Genomic DNA, 17,953 nt, shown 5'->3' with positions numbered 1-17,953 from the left:
TAAGTTATAACTGTTCGTTTTGGAACTACCTGAAGATTGATAGAGATGCATTTGAAAAGCATTATTTTTTTATTGATTCTTAATGTAGTAAATTACTGAAGTTATTTGGCAGCCAACAAAAATGGCCTGTGATGTGGCTCACATTTATTCTCCTGATAATGCCACAATTTGCATTAATTGCATTGCAACTGCACTCACTTATATTAAAAGCTTTCTACTATAATTAATCCTTTTTATTTCAAATCATTTTGGCACAATTTCTAGCTATAAACACTCATAAAAGACAGACAGTTGAAAAATACGTTACAGGTTTTTTTCAATATACCTATTGCCATTTTTTCCTGACAAGTCATTATTGATAGGCTCCTAGGAATGAGGATGGTGCAACTGGCTGAGAATTAAGACCAATATGAAAAATGCTAAGTGAATTATTTTGCATAAAAAATAGACAGTTTTTGAAGTTGTATAATTAACCTGTGTTTAGAAAATACCTTGATTTATGCTTACATTTGTATCTCAAATGCATACATTATGGAAATTTAATTTATAATCCATTTAGCTGATGCAATCATAGTTTTTAGTGCTATCATTTATTAGTGCTTGTATATTAAATGCTCTAAAGGTTTAAACTTGCCTTACGTAAAAAATTATACCTATGCATTTGCATTTTATGAGTCACAATGGGATTTCTGTTTAAAATTCAGGTAGCTCTGATGTATTTAACAAATTTTAATGGTTTATTGTTAGTAATGCAGAAATGGCAAACAATGACCTTATATATTGAACATTAAATGATTTACACTTCCAGTTTACTTTTAAAAGTCCACTGTACAAATGAGGGCTTTTCTTCAACACCTTGAATCAATCATGTAGTTTTATGCAGAATGTTCCCCTTGACTTTGAGCTCATTATTCATGTAGAAGTAATGGTACTTAGAAATGCTCCAGGTTAATAGTATTAGCCGTTCTTAACTTTAAGCAAATTGGGGCTTTTAAAAAAATAACTCTTTCTTTAGATTATCAGCAAATGACTAAATGCTAGTCATCACTTTACCACTCGTTTTCTCATTAGGAAGTTCTTTTTTGCTATCTTTCAAAATTAATTGGGTAATCATTAGTCTTCAAATCAGAAATAAAAACACGAGGACATAACCCTTCCATTTACCTGGCAAAGAACATCTGTAATCATAGGTGAAGGGGAAATGTTTTGTTGTGTTTGGTTAACAGATGGTGAACCCAAGTGCCTTAGATAGATTAACCCTGAGGCCCAAGGTAAGGGGTGCTATTTAAAATATCTCTCAGTACTTTTCTGGAAATTTATTTTACTTGTTTGTCAGATACCATGTTTCATAAATATGCATGTCAGCATGGTGTACATTTACAAAATTGTTAAATTATAATATTTTGTATATTCAAAACCTAATTAAAAAGCATATGGCTGGTGTGCTAGTATTACATACTTCTTTCCTTTCCTTGTTTCAGTTTTTAAAATTTTTACCTTGTAGAAAAGATAGGGATTTTACTGTTTCTAATCAACACATAATTATGAAAAAGCCGTGGAAACCGCACTCTGAGAAAGGCTATCTTGACCTTGTAAAACCAGTGGTACTCCAGATATCTTTGTGTATCTGATATGCGCAAACGTACTTTTTTTTAACAACTGTGCCGTCGCCACCACCCCACACACTTTTTCATAAGCATTGTCTGCCAGTTTGGTTTTCCCCCCATGTTGATCACTTCAATTTCTATTTCTGATTACAAATGTGAGATATACAAGAAGCAAGGTTCCTTTGATAGTGCTGTGCTCCCAAACATGTGATGGGGGTGATTTATGGTCATGCATCAAAGACAGTGACACTAAGAAGACATAATTAAGCAGGCCAGAAGTAACCCAATGGTTTCATTTAAGATGACCTGATAAGGTTTTCACATTCATTCATCTGTTGAGCTAATGAACTATAATATCAACTTAATACAAACAAATCCACCATTTCCGTTGGCTATCTGACTTCTTAACTATGCCTTCTCCTTTTTTATACAATTGTAATCAAAAGGAACACTTTGGATGATGTTTATATTGATAGGAGATTGCAGGAAATGACCAGAATTAAGGTGAATAGTATATGAAGCTGAAGCTCACTTCTGGAAGGGAAGTGGCCGTGGACATGTGAGGTAGATGCTGTGCCAGAAGTCTTAATTTCATCATCTTGTTGTATGTGTTGGGCACATTTTTTATGTAGCTATGTTCTTTGGGGGAAAACAGGTTATTACTGTTAGAAGGGTTTTCATAGCCATTTTCTAGTTTCTTTCCATTGTATTAACGGATAAGTCTTTAAATGTTAGATTCCAGGGTATTCTGCTCATTCTTCCTAATTGGTAGTTTCGAAGGAAAAGGGAGAGGTAATTAAGTGTAAATTAACTCATTGACTGTGTGCATGTGTTTAAGAATCATTTATCTTATAGGCTACCACATAGAGAGAGAATATAGTCCACCGACTCCTCACTGTGCCTGTAACAATGGGATCGATTGTGAGGATGGTGCGGGGTTGGGCAGTGCTTCTTTCTGTTGTGCAGGTCACTACGCCATGGGTCAGGGCCAACTTGATGGCACCGAACAACCATCACAACCCTCCTCACTTAGCGACTGTTCCATGACCTTTATGACATTAGTAAAGAATCTACTATCTTAACGCTTTTGCATGTTAATGACTTATACCTGACAGTAGCAAAAGCCAAAGTTGAGAGATAATTTTAATGATGTAGTCATCTTCCATTTTGTGATCTGGTTAGGTTATCCTTCATTTTTCCATAATAGCCTGGTCTTTGAAACCTAAGCATGCTGAGTGGGTCTAGTTAGTACGGAAACTGTGATGGAAACTGTAACTATGGAAAGAATATACTCTCGAGTCAAATGATACCAGGTAGACTAAACATTGACATCCTGGAAAGATGGCAGAAGTGTAGTTCCAATGCTGTAGAGTCTGTGTATGTTCCTATTAGCCCACCTGGGTATGTTTTAGGAATCTTAACATTTAGCATTTGGGTTTATTTGGATGTGGGTTACGTGACCGGCCTCTTGTTTGGAAGAGTGATTTCTGAGTTTAGTTTCATGGATGAGAGACGATCATCTATACCAAATAGATAGTTTTTATTTTGGTATTCTTTGAGTAATATAATAGCACTAATTGTAAAACAGTAGCTTACAGAACATTTTGATACATCAAAACATACCTCTTAAAGCATAGCTTATTACAGTAGTTTGTAAAGTAGAAATTTGCCATATATGGCAGGCTCATATATACTAAAGAGAACTCAGTAATCACACAAAGATTTGTACAGGAATTTTTAATGGATTTAACAATAGCCCCAACCGGAAGAGTCAGATATCCATCGTCCAATACCTACATATGTGTTGAGATAGGTAAAAAAAATTGGACATACTGTATAACCTCATTTTTGAAGTTTTAGAACTGGCAAAACTCACCAATTATGATAGTCAAAATAGTGATTGCTTGGTTGAAAGAAGGTATTGACTATGCAGAGACACCTGGGAACTTTCAGTGAGAAGGGAATAGAAATTTTTCCCTTGATGTGGGTGATCATGACTGGGTGTATGTTAAATGTATAAACTCTTTAGCTTTATACATGTAAGCTGTATGTATTTTACTACCTCTTAATTATTCTTTATAAAAAAAGAATTTCACTTTGCATTCCTTAGCAAGAAAGGTAGGTTAAAAGATATAGTAAAAAGATTATTGAACTGGGAACCAGGGGGCCTGGGTTTTTCTGCTACCAATTTGGCCATGTACTACTCTTTAATATCTGGGCAAGTCTTCAGAATTTTCTGCCTCTTTTTTGTTACTTGGGTTTTTTGTTTTTAATTATTTTTCATCACAACAGGTGTGGGCAGACTCTATAGCCTCTGGGACAAATCGAGCCTGAACTAAGAATGATCTGTGTATTTAGTAGGTGAGAGGGGGAAAAAATCAAAAGAAGAATAGTTTCCTGACATGGAAAAATTATAGGGAACCCAAATTTGTGTTCATAAATAAAGCTTTGTGGGGGCACAGCCACACTCATTCTATTGTGCCCCTGGCTGTGTCTGAACTCCAAAGGCAGAGGTGAGCAGTTCTGACAGTGGTCTGGCCTACAAAGCCTTAAATATTGACCATCTGATTCTTTCCAGAAAAAAGTTAGTCAACTTATTATTACATGAGATTTTAGTCTCTGACACTTTTCTTTTGGCACTAACATTCTAGGATTTCAGCTCTAAAATCGTTAATGGTAAGCTACTGGAGAATTGTCCGCATACTGAGTTCAGTCCCTGAATACTTAGTACTATGTATGACCTGCTGCAAGGGCTGTGCTCACCAAATCTTAGCTACCGCGGCCCTCCTTGCCATCATGCAAAGAATATCCGCCCCCACGGGATCCCTGGCATCCTGTTAAAACTTCAACATGAATGTGCTGTTTTGCAGAAGAGCGCTGATGTCAAATGCTAATCATTGTTCATTGTTCTCCGTTGAAGGCTCTCTATGAAAATATGTTGGTGGAGCTGCCCTTTGCCGGATTCTTCCTCTCAAAGTTGCTTGGAACTAGTGCAGATGTAGACATTCATCATCTAGCTTCATTAGATCCTGAAGTATATAAGAATTTGCTCTTTCTCAAAAGCTATGAAGGTGATGTGGAGGAACTTGGGCTGAACTTTACTGTGGTGAATAATGATCTCGGAGAGGCACAGGTAAGAACATTTGGGAGGACGCTATGTCCCATTACAGTTTAATTCATTCCCAGTGTTGATTCACAAATAAGAAATAAGACCATTCACTTATCTATGTATACTGAATATTATATCCTCCTCTGTGAAAATATATTTTCTTTCTATTTTTTCATTTTATATGATATATAAATATATTTTTTCAAATATGTTTATGTATTCATATTGATACATTTTGGTTAAAATGAAAAGCCTTGTCTTAAAGAATTTTTTTTTGCTAATCATTTTATTAGGGGCTCATACAACTCTTATCACAATCCATATATACATCAATTGTGTAAAGTGCATTTGTACATTCATTGCCCTCATCATTCTCAAAACATTTCCTCTCCACTTAAGCCCCCGGCATTAGGGCCTCATTTTCCCCCTCACTCCCCGCTCCTCCCTCCCTCATGAGCCCTTAATAATTTATAAATTATTATTTTGTCATATGTGTTAGACAGGGTTCTCTAGAGAGATAAAACCAAATTGCTGATAATTAAATATATTTATTTATAAAGATAATTAGATATATAACAAGAAATGAACTGTTAAGTCATATACAGATAAATATATAATATAAGAAATGAACAGTTAAATTATAAAGCACTACAAATGGCTCAGTACAATTCACTCCCGTGAGAGAGTTGTGTGAAACTAGCAGTCCTTCAAGTCCCATCTGCTGCCAGTTCTCCCTCTATTTATAGAGAGAGCGAGGCTATCTCAGCACAGCAGCCAATCACAAGGCAGATCACCAACTGTCAACTAACCACCAGTCCCAACTGCCAGTCCCCAGCTCCAGAGATGTCTTAAAGGGACCTCAACTTACAGCGACACAGTCCACAGGCTAGGCATCCCACAGGTAGTGTAGCCTATAAATTGAGGCACAGAACAAGCAAGGCAGCCGCACACTGGTCTGATGATCAAAGAGCAAGAGACAAGAAAGGCGAGGCTCACCGAGCCATTATCTCTCCACCTTTCAGTTAATCCTACTTGTGTTTATCGGCCAGGCTGGCATAATAAACTATCTCAGTCATATCTTGCCCTATCCAATGTCTCCCTTCACCCACTTTCATGTTGTCTGTCCCCCAGGGAGAAGGTCACATATAGTTCCTTGTAATCGGTTCCCTCTTTCCAACCCACTCTCCCACTACCCTCCCAGTATCGCCTCTTAAAGAATTATAGTTGATCATCGCAAAAATTATGGACTTATTTTTGGATTTACCTCCTCATTAATATTTACTTGTAACCCCGAATGAAGCTCTAAAGCAAAATTAACAATCTCAGTGTTTTCATTGTCATTCACCAACATCTGTCTAGTCCAGGCTTCCCATGGCCAGCATCTTTGCCTCGATTAAAAGCAGGTTCATATTAATTGAATGCATACTGAAATCACCATTGAAAACCTACTGGCTCAAACAGGTCAGTATATTTTGGTTACTTCTTAACCTACACCCTCAGATTGCAAGCACCAGCCTTTATTTTGACACATACACATACTGCAGGAATTCAATTTTGGTTTTTTTTAAAAATCAAATACCTACTTATTGTTTCTTTGCTTCATGAAACACTTGTGGTTCTGTGCTATACACGGCTGTTGGTGGTTGCAGTCAAGTTGATTCCAGCTCGTAGCGGCTCCATGAACACAGAGTCCCACGTCTACATAGGCCTTTCAAGGCTGTGGCCTTTGGGAAGCAGAAGAACGTGACATATGCAGAGATAAAATATATTGTTCTTAATGCCTAAAGGTCAGGGAAGACTACCCAGAAGAAACCCTTATAAGTGGGCGAAGTGGCAAGCGCATGTAGGCGTGTGGGTAGAGGGGTACACGGGGATCTGACCCCTGTTGAAAAGTTTGGATTAGGGGTCTCAAACTTTTAAAACAGGGGGACAGTTCACTGTCCCTCAGACCCATTGGAGGGCCAGACTATAGTTTTTTTAAAAAATGACCAAATTCCTATGCACACTACACATCTTATTTTGAAGTAAACAAAATGGGACGAAAACACCGGCGGGCCAGATAAATGTCCTTGGTGGGCCGCATGTGGCCCGCGGGCTGTAGTTTGAGGACACCTGGTTTGGATTAATGACTCCATCCTGTAGTCCTTTGACCATATAGGGATTTAGATTTTAGAAGCGCTGAAGACTGTGTCCAGTACGAGATTATATGTTTAATTCCAAAGCTGATTTTGAATATTTAAATATATCAGTACCAGTCCTAAAGAGATGTATTTCAGATATACTAGGAAATTAAATAGCAAGGAAAGGTTTGAGTTTCCTGTCGGAGAAAACCTGAGATTTTGAATGAGTAAGTCAGGGTTAGGGCCAAGATGTACCCTGGGTGTTTGCTGAGTCAAGTAGTCCTAAAATATGTAGAGGAAAAAACAACTTGAATATTAAATTCTTTCTTTGCTTCTTTAGACATCTGTATTGATCCTGACCATTTGAAGGAGAGAACTACTATAATTGTAATTTTAAACTACTGTATATACTCATGTATAAGCTGAGTTTTTCAGCATATTTTTTATGCAGTTTTTGTGGTAATGAGTGCCTTGGCTGATGGTTGGGTCGGCTTATACTCGAGTATATATGGTAAGTACATTTTACTTGAATCAGAGAAAGGGACAAAACAAAAAGATATTTTTAACGAAAATGTACTTGCAGGTGTTTTGTCTGTTTGGTTGTTCAGAAATGGCTATTCCCATTTTCTTTTATAGCAGTAGTGTTGAGGTCCAAAAGAAATTTGTTTGACACATTTGTTTAAATTTGGGATCTTTAATGCCAGGGTTTCCTACTAGAAGAAAGTTGCCAAGTGACACAATACAAAATCTACTTTGTTTGTGATCCACATGAATTCAGTGGTCCAAGTATATGTGTTTGCCAAAATAGAGTTTCAAAAAGAATGTAGATAATAAATAACAGATATGTGCTTGAAATTATGAATCTCTAGCTCTTTATAAAGACCTTGAAATGGCACACGTCTCTGCAGTAAGTATTAAAGCTCCTTAAAGATTTAGGTGTTCTAAGATGTCCCATTTTCAGTTTTCTGGTCAGATTTTCTTTTGATTAATTTTAAATATATTTTTAAGCACTTGTAGCTTTATGGTCCTGAACAGATCCATCAGACCATAATATTCTCCAATCATATCAAAAGTCCTGTAGCGAAGGTAAACATACTTGAGTTGTAAAATTATAATTTCACAGTGATGCATTTTAGCCATAGCCCTAAGATGTTTACATAATTATCGATTGCTTAAAAAGCTAGTACTAAGGATCTTAATAAAATTGTGAAAATTGGCTTTAAAATTAATGAAATTTCAATTAATCAATTTTAATGTACCAATACCAATGACTTTGTAAACTAATTGGTTTTCTCTTTTAAAAAGAAATCATTGTGGTTCTTTAAGCAGTAATGTTTTTTTTCTACATTGCTAAATTTCCAATTTTATGCTTATTTTATTACCAGGAGTAACTTGCTAACATTTCTCTCACTAATATATCATTTTTCCTTAAAAGAATTTAACAAAGCCACTTCTCACATATATATTCCTATATACCTCCCAATTAAAAAAAAACTATTGCTATTGCCTTCTGGATCTACGTTTTGAAGGTATATCATTGTTCAGAAGTATGAGACTGAAAAATTATCTATTCTTGAACTTTTTTTAGCATTTGTCCAGACCCTTCTAATATTAAATTTTTGATCACTTATTACATGTAGATTATTCACTGCCAATTTTAAAAATAGCTCTTCCAATATTCATAGGAGGATTGTTCTTAGTAACTATGCACTGGACACAACCCAAATCAGTGGTTAATGAAAGTGGTACTTCCACCCAGTGGAACCCTAGTTGGTCATGCAAAGTCATAAAATAAGAATACAAAACAAAAAGCAAAAAAGGGACAGACATATGAACACACATAAGCACATAGGTGAATCCCAAAAGACTTAACCTGAGTGAAACCAATAAAAAAATGCATAGTGCATTCTATTCAAATGAAATTTTCAAAAGACACGCTTATACAGATGTAAAGCAGATCAGTGTTAGACAGCCCAAAGTCTGCGGCAAGAGCCCACTTATGCGGGAGACAAGGCATTGTACGAGGCGTGAGGCTGTTGTTGGTTGTGGTGAGGTCTCACAATCTGAACACTTAAAACGAGTAATTCATGTGTGTTTCTTAAGCTGAAAACAAATTGTTCTCATACTCGAGTGAGATTTTATTTTAAAACTGCTTACAGACACATGATACTACTTCAGTGAAGTATCCAGAATAGACAATTGTACAGAGACCAGTGTTTATTCGGGATTGCCTGGAGCAGGGGTGAAGTTCTACCTGGTATGATTAATTGCTTTCTCAACTGCTATTACTTTAAAATTTCTCTTGATGACTTCAATGGTGAACTATAACAGTTGTTAGTTATCCAGATTAAATGAGGGTTCGGTTACTCTGGGACCCAGGGTCTCTGTCTATTCTCTGAAAGTTTATTACTGGTTGTCTATCACACGAACCTCCCTCTTATATAGGTTCATTGCAGAATGACCTTTTGTTTCAATAACTTAACCAAGGAAACTTTTTATTGTAAGTGATTTAAGAAAATCTTCTGGAAAATATTACACATTTTCTCTCCATTAAAAAAGATAGCCCGATGAGTGTGATTTACTTATTGCTTCTTGATTTAAGGTCATTACTTGTCGTTTTAATTACAGGGCTGTCCTGTAACACTGAAGGTTCCTCAGGAGTACTATGAGATTTAGTGTCTTTTTATTGAGCTCCTCCCAGGATTGCAGCGCTGCTGTGTAGCTTATACACCACAGGGATATCCTAAAATAAAAGCACACAGATGTCTGCATACCAGTTCTACACTCCTGAACATTTTCCAGATGACCATATTTCTTTATATAGTTTGAAATTTCAGTCAATTTCTCAGGCTTCACATGATACATATATTAGGGGGATTTTTTTCTTACCTGGAGAATTCCTTAGCAGCTCAAGTATCAAGGTATGAAATAAATCCTTGGTAGAAACAAATTAAAGAAGGCCTTCTTCTATTTGATAGTCTGTCATCTTTTCTGAAGGAGGTGTGGTGGCACAATGGGTTAAGCACTGGGCTGCTGACAGTAAGGTCAGTGTTCAAACCCACCAGCCGTTCTTTGGAAGAAAGACGAGATTGACCGTCTCTGAAACCAGGGACAAAGTACCCCCCTGCTCTGTATGGTCACTGTGAGTTAGGGTCAACTCGGTAGTTGGTGGGTGGGTGTCTATGTCGTCATTTCCGAGGCTGCCGCATCAATACCGGGACAGAAGAGAACTTTCTTACAGGTTTTCTCATTATTTTATGAGAGCAGATTGCCATAGTCTTCTCCCAGGGGCGGATCCAAATCACTCTCCTACCATTAGCAATGGAACAGGCGTCCTCAAACTGCGGCCCGCAGGCCACATGCGGCCCACCGAGGATATTTATCCGAACCGCTGGGTGTTTTTGCCACCGCTGCCTGCCCTACTTCGCAGCCGACTCTTCCAGTGTGCATAGGAATTTGTTCATTGTTTTTTTTTTTAAACTATAGTCCGGCCCTCCAACGGGTCTGAGGGACAGTGAACTGGCCCCCTGTTTTAAAAGTTTGAGGACCCCTGGACCCTTTAGTCACCACGGCGCTTATAAGATAAATAGGAAAAAGTAATGCAAAACCACATTTTATTTGGTTGTAACTTATTTAATTGGTTTTGTTTCAACCTCTCACATACCATAATGAAGTTTCAGCCCTAAGAAGCTCAAATGCTTTTAACTAGGAGGCTTGTTGTCATAAAGAAATTCTGTTTGAAATGACTGCTCCTGTTGCCGGCAGAGTTGCTGTGTACGCGATGGCAGCCACTGAGAGTTTTGAGCCACCTTGCACCATCTAGTGGCGTTATTTGAAAATGAAAGCTTTAGGGCAGGCAATTTTATAATGAGCTAAGACCTTTGCTAATGGGAGTACTTCCCATTCCTCCATCTGGAATAGAGGGAAATAGTGTCACGTGGACAAAGGCCCCATTAGAGTGCACTGGTAATAGTAGAGTCTTAAAAGCAGACGTGTGAAGTTTAGATGTACCAGTTACTCATAGAAATTTCAACTGAATAAAGAGATTATAGATGATAATGCTTACAAATAATTACATTAAGGAGTCTAATTATTAAAACTAAGCAATTCATTAATAAAGACAACTTGGACAAAGATCTTATGGATTTTTACGGCTATCAATGTGAGTTCTCATCTCTACAGGTTTAAATTGATAAAATGCCGTGATTTAAAGATTATAATGCATATGGGCGTCAGTACTTTGACAGCTTATGTTCCTTAGTCTTCACTTTTAAAATAATAATGTTGCTCTTGAATTTGTTTTTGTTGTTATACTCAATATGGCTGCTTGGTAGCCTTTTTAAAATGAACATTAAGTTCTAGGATGCTAATTTATACAAACACATTCTTAACTATACATGCTCCTTGATGAGAAGGTTCAAAAAGTTTGTGGGAAAATTCCATTTTTCTACAAAGTTTTTAAGCCCTTTGCATGTAATTAGTTGTGTAGAAACCCTGAAATTGAGTTCCAAGAGATGCTGGCAAAATTGTAAGTTTTTCTGCTCTGCCAAATTAGGCTGCCTTGTGATTGTAGATAAGTCATACGAGGAGGTACCCAAAAAAAACCCAGAATTGTGCTAGGCAGAGCGGAGCTTTTGTAGTAGTACGCATTTTTCCCATTAGGCCAGCATTGAGCAACTCACTCTGAGTTAGTCCACCCAGTGGTGTCACCTGGGAAGGTTTTCTCTGGTCACAGTGAATATTTTTGTAAAAGCTGTTTCGTTCAAACCTCATTTTTTGTGATGGCTGATTTAAGAGAACAGTGTGCAGCTGTGAAATTTGGTTTCCTGCTCAGGAAAAATGCTGCAGAAACTGTTGTGATGTTCTACACAGCTTACAAGGATAGCGCTATGGGAAAAATGCAAGTCTACGAGTGGTTTTCTCATTTCAAAAAAGGCAAAATAATGATTCGTGACAAGCCTCGTTCTGAATGATCGTCAACATCCCAAACAGACAAAAATGTCGACTTGTAGGACATTTGGAGTTTGTTCTACCAGATCAGACAGACTGTTAATCAGGCTTTCTATTTAGAGGTTCTAAAAAGTTTACAAACAGTGTGCAACAAAAAAGGCCTGATATGTGGCAGATGGGGGGATGTTTTTGCCACCATGACAACGCACCTGCTCAACACAGCCATCTCAGTGTGCCAGTTTTAGACAGAAAACAGCAAGCATCCTCTTGCCCCACGCACCTTACTCACCTGACCCCGCTCTGTGAGATGAGTTTGAAAAATGTTTCCAAGAATGGAATCGTAGATTTGACAAATGTATTAAGTGTCATGGAGAGTACCTTGAAGGTGATAAGGTTGTTTTCTAAAAATTATTTAAGTACATAGCTTTGAAAAAAATACTCATTTTGGAGGGATACCCCCTCATATAACTCCTCCTTTTCAAAGGGGGTAGATATTGTGAGGATTAACCAAACTAATAAAATCAAGGGGCTATAAAGTCAATGACATCATGCACGGTTTGTGTGAAATGGGAAGTGCTGCAGAGCCACGGCCATTCAGAAACTGCGGAGAAGATCCTTTTTAACAGAGGGACTTCTCTCATGCTTGAAAGCTAACATATGTAAGGGAGATTTTAAACATGCTCCTAAAAACTTGAATTCTAGCACAGGTTTTGTCATGATTTGTATACCTACATAGCTGATTAGACTTACCCCAAAGAGATTTAAAATGTGTAACCATTTTAAAGTTATTAGGATTATCCATTTTGCTTGATTGGGTAGGCTAACGGGGAGGGGAGGCTTGGTGGGCTCCTTTTAACTGATCACTTCACTCTTCCTTTGTCTTCCAAGTCACAAAAGCACATCATCATTTATTACCTGCCTTTAATTCATTTAAGAAAGGGAATGGTCGCAACATATATGGTATTTTATATATTGAAATATAATAGCTTGCCTCAGGAGGCTTAGTTAACAGATGGACTGTCAGCCAAGTACAAGCAGAGGAATTAAGGTAATGAACACAATCCTTAATCAGCATGAAGACAATGGGTTTGAAAGCCCAATCTTAGACTTGATGGTTCCAAAACGAAGAAAGTGAATTAGTAAGAATAATTGAATCATCACTTTAAATGTGAAATATTAAGAGAAGCAAATCTGACAAATTTAACACTCAACTTTAAAGCTATATAACTTAGGAAATGAGAAACAGCAAACCACTCTGTCATGTAACCACTAGACATTTGGGGATTTAAATAAAGCTCTTCAGCAAATTTTAAAATAGCCTTTCTATAAAGTGGTAAAAAATTGGTTGTCGAGCGCCAATAGTGTTCTTTGTTACTCCTAGAAAACAGTAGTTACCAAGAGAACTGAGGTCTACAGAGGGAAAAATTAAAAGAGGGAGATTTTTTTAATCATTTTATTAGGGGCTCATACAACTCTTATCACAATCCATACACACATCAATTGTGTAAAGTGCATTTGTACATTCATTGCCCTCGTCATTCTCAAAACATTTCCTCTCCACTTAAACCCCCGGCATTAGGTCTTGAGAGGGAGATTATTAATCCGTTCTCCCACTACCCACTGTCTGAGCATCTCTCTGCCTTTACCCTGTATGCGAATATGCAAAGGAACAGCTCTTACTATTTGTAATGTGACTTTGTTTCTGATGTGGTCACCCTGAAAAGTCTCTGTCCTTTTGTTTATTTTGTATAAACCATTTTATACTCTTTTATTCAGAGCTGAGATTACCCTCCTCCAACGAGGAACACATTTCTTTTTTTCTTTTTTAATTCTAACACTGGGAATAATAAATAACTAGTTAATAAATGACTAGAAAAGTTCACTGTATTGAAAATTGTACATACATTTCCTGTTCTCTGTGGTACATGAATTCTTATAATTCTATGATTTCTAGATTGGTAAAGCAAATATCTTTTTTTTAAAGATCATTTTATTGGGAGCTCTTACAACTCTTATAATAATCCGTACATCAGTTGTATCAAGCATATTTGAATCATACATTGCCAGCATTATTTTCTAATGGTTTACTTTCTATTTGAGCCCTTGGTATCAGTTCCTCTTTTTACCCCCCTCCAACCCTCCAAGACCCCTTGATTAATTATAAATTATTATTTTCATATTTTGCCAACTGCTGTCTCCCTTCCCTCCTGGTGTCTTCCCCCCGCCTCTCCCCTTCTTCCTCCTACCCTCCTGGTATCCCTATTCCAGTTCTGTACCTGAGGGGTTTATCTGACCTGGATTCCGTGTGTCCTGAGCTCTTCTCTGTCCCTGTGTACATGCTCCGGCCTCGCCCGCAATGAAAGGCAGGATTGTTTGGTTTTCTAATCAATTTTATTATCGGGATGTTCAGAGGACTAAATGGCTTGTCTATGGCCATGAGTTACAGTGATCCGAAGGGAATGAGAATCAGTACTCCAGTCAAACTGCTGTCTGGGGTTCCCTTCTGATGCTCTGTAAATGCTTCCACAGCAAGCAGGAGGACATTTGTACTCACATAAGAGTATAAAATCCTAATTATGTTGACATCAGCTATAGTTTATGGGGTTTGGTCCAGCAAGAAGCATCGATGTTTCCCCCAGACAGTCAGTAGTCATCCTAGAGACAGCCTTTTTTAATTGTGGGAGTCAATGACATCTATTATATTCATAATGTTGTACAGCCATTGCCATTACTTCCAAAATTTTCATCATCACAAACAGAAACTTGGTATCCCTTCAGCAATACTCGTGATTAACCCTCCCCGCCCCCCCCCCACTGCCCCCCAGTCAGTCCCGTTGCCACTGGTAAACCTGTGTCTTTATGCCTTTGCCTATGTGGAGGGCTTCATGTCAGTTGCATCATGGACTAGTTTTCCTTTTGGATCTGTGTCATTGAGCATCTTTTCAAGAGTTATTTATATTGTTACGTAGATGACAAGTTCATTGATCTTTATCGGTGAATAATATTCTGTGATTTGTATATACTTAATTTTGTTTATTCTTTTATTTGTTGATGGACATTGGGGTTATTTCCACCTATTAGCTATTGTGAACGATGTTGAATGAGCATTGAGGTATAAGTACCATATTTACTCAAGTATAAGCCGAGTTTTTCAGCACATTTTTTAATGCCGTTTTTTGTGGTAAAATCAGGTGCCTCGGCGGATATTTGGTTTGGCTTATACTCGAATACATACGGTATCTACTTGAGTTTCTGCCTTCAATTTTAGGAGGAGTATGTGTCACTGAGGGTAGTATTGCTAGATCGTACAGTCATCCTCTGTTTCTCATCTTGATGAGGCATCGGATTGTTTTCTGTCGGGACTACATCATTATATATTCCCACCAGCAATATGCAGGGGTTCCAATTATCTCACAGCTTTGTCAACACTTACTATTTTCCCTTGTTAGCTGTTCGTATGGGTGTGAAGCCATATCTAATTCTGGCATTTTCTCTACATTTTAAAGCTCTCTAATATAGTGGCTGCACTCTACTCAACTTTGCCAGCATCTGTTGTCTGTTGGTTCGGTTTTTAATTCTTCGGTGCCATTTTTGTAATGGTGAGAATGGAATCTCATGGTAGTTTTGTTTTGCATTTTTCTGTTGGCTAATGAGGAGCCCTAGTGTGGTGCTGTCAGGTATGTGTTGGACTACTAACCACAAGGATGGCAGTTCAAACGCACCAGCCACTCTGTAGGAGAAAGATGGGACGTCTTGCTGCTATAAATATGGACAGCCTCCGAAGCCCTATGGAGAATCTTTGAGTGGGTATAGAGTCCATAGCAGTGAGTGTGATTTTCAGCTTGAATCATGAGTTCCTTGTAATGTGTTTTTTAGCCACCTGAGTGTCCTTTACCCTCTCTCTTTCTTTTTTGAACTTTTTTTTAATTTTTAAGATATTTTTCATTTTGATGACTGGAGTCCAATTTTCTGTTACTTTCTGTTGGTTAAGCTTTTCGGTTCATATCTACGAATTCATTGTCAAAAAGAGAAAAGTTTTCGGCTTTATTCCTGTATTTTCTTTTTGTAGTTTTATGACTTTGGTTCCATATTTAGGTTCATTAACCTATTGGGAGTTAATTTTTATATGTGCTATGAAGTATATGAGTCCTACTTCACCTTTTTTCATATAAAGATCTAGTTGTCCCAACATTTGTTGGAAACACTCCTCTTTCCCCTTTGATTTGACTTGACATCCTTGTCGAAAATCAGTTGACCATAGATAACGGTAAATGTATTTCTGGACTCAGAATTCTGTTCCATTGATCTGTATGCCTAAGGAACTGGCCCAGTGGTTAAGTTAAGCACGCATCTGCTAGCTGAAGGGTCGGAAGTTCACATGAACTTAAAAGCTACTTGGTGGGGGGAAAGATGTGGCAATTTGCTTCTGTAAATATTACCGTCTTGGAAATAGTGGAGCCATTTTACCCTGTCAGGTAGGGTCACTGAATCAACTTGACAGCATAGAACAGCAACAAGAACTTAGGAATAGTGTCCTCTATATACTCAGTGCCCACAGGGGTGGTTTGGGGATTATACTCAGCTCACTGCCATCCAGTCACTGCTGACTCAGCCCACTGTGGGTTTCCAAGACTGTAATTGTTTACAGGAATAGAAAGTCCGGTTTTTCTCTCTCAGTGCTGCTGTTGGTTTCGAACTACTGATCAAGGAGATCGCAGCCTAAAGTGTAACCCCTACACTACCAGGGCTCCTTTGGATTTATAAATCTATCCTTATATGTTTTAAAATCGGGATGTATGAGCAATGGTTATAGAAGACAGTCTGCCAACACAAACAGTACAAAGATAGAATGTGTTTAATTTTAAGGAAAGAGTTTTGTGCAGTAATAGATTTTACATAACATTATATAAATTATTAGTTTCTGGTTGTAACTCAGCTTTCTGTAAAATGAGAATAATAATAGAATGCAGGTTGATTAAATGAGATGATAATCGTAAAGAGGTTGAAGCTGCCTCTCAGAGTGAGCACTCATTAAGTGCTACCTGTGAATCTTTTTTTAAAAAAAAATGTTACTTAATCATTTTATTGGGGGCTCATACAACTCTTAGCACAATCCATACATACATCCATGTGTCAAGCACATTTGCTACCTATGATTCTTATTCTGCTATACTAAGCCAAGGAATATACAAGAGGGTACCCAAAAAAACCAGAAGTAATGTGAAGGGGATAGTGTATATGGAGTTCATTCCACCAGGTCAGACTGTTAACCTTTCTATTTAGAGGTTCTTAAAAAATAGCATAATAGTGTGCGACAAAAAAGGCCTGAAGTGTGGCAGACAGGGACCTGCCACACGACATTGCACCTGCAACCATCTCATTGTGCCAGTTTTGGGCAAAAAACAGCACGCCTCTCTTGCCCCACACACCTTACTCACTTGACCCTCCAGGTGACTTCTTTTTGTTTCCACAAATGAAGAGGTACTTGAAAGGACAGCGATTTGACAACGTGTAAGAGGAAGAAAAAGATGAGGGAGCTGCCCTCAGCCATCCAAACAAATGAGTTTGAAAATGTTTCCAAGAAAGGAATTGTAGATTTGACTTGTGTATCACGTGTAATGGCGAGTACTTTGAAGGTGATAAGGTTGTTTTATAAAAATAATTTAAATACATAGCTTTGGGGGGAAAATCTGGTTATTTTAGGGTACCCCCTCATACTATATAGGAAACTATAGCCCAGCAAGTCCAATCTTGTGGTCTGTTTTTGAAGTTTCTTATATGACCCACCAAACCTGAAATATTTATACTCTGACTCTGCAGAAAAGATTGCTGTGCCCGTACTTAAGCAAAACTGAGCTTCCTCGTGTTTCAGTAATGAAAATTTTAAAAGTAGATTGCTGGGCCTTCTAGGTGAACCCAAACCTCCAAACTTTGGATTAGCAGCCAAATGCAGTAACCATTGGTGCCACCCAGGCCTCCATCTGTGGACTACACTGACAGATAAACAACTTGTTCTTAAAACAAAACAAACATCTGATCGGAGCACACAGAAGCAGATGATGGGGGAGGAGGAGAGATTGGAGCACATCCTGGCCCACCAGGCCTTGAGGACGATGACCCCAATTAGAGCAGCCAGTTCACATGGCCAGCCCCACTATGAGGCATGA

The 17,953-nt window shown here is 37.9% G+C and overlaps 1 protein-coding gene across 1 annotated transcript in view; it reads left to right on the top strand.

The window, feature by feature from the left end:
- UBE3C (ubiquitin protein ligase E3C) overlaps nt 1-17,953 on the top strand; it is a 144,251-nt gene that overhangs the window by 101,345 nt on the left and 24,953 nt on the right. Inside the window, exon 19 of the mRNA XM_004702334.3 lies at nt 4,528-4,740. Coding sequence (XP_004702391.2) covers nt 4,528-4,740 — 213 coding nt within the window. The remainder of the gene's footprint in view (nt 1-4,527; nt 4,741-17,953) is intronic.

This window comes from Echinops telfairi, unplaced genomic scaffold, assembly GCF_000313985.2.
Source record: "Echinops telfairi isolate 266 unplaced genomic scaffold, ASM31398v2 ScPeMD7_31;HRSCAF=116, whole genome shotgun sequence".
In the NCBI taxonomy this organism is placed as follows: domain Eukaryota; kingdom Metazoa; phylum Chordata; class Mammalia; order Afrosoricida; family Tenrecidae; genus Echinops; species Echinops telfairi.
Note: the sequence above shows the minus strand (reverse complement) of the source record. Positions and strands in the feature narration are given on the sequence as shown.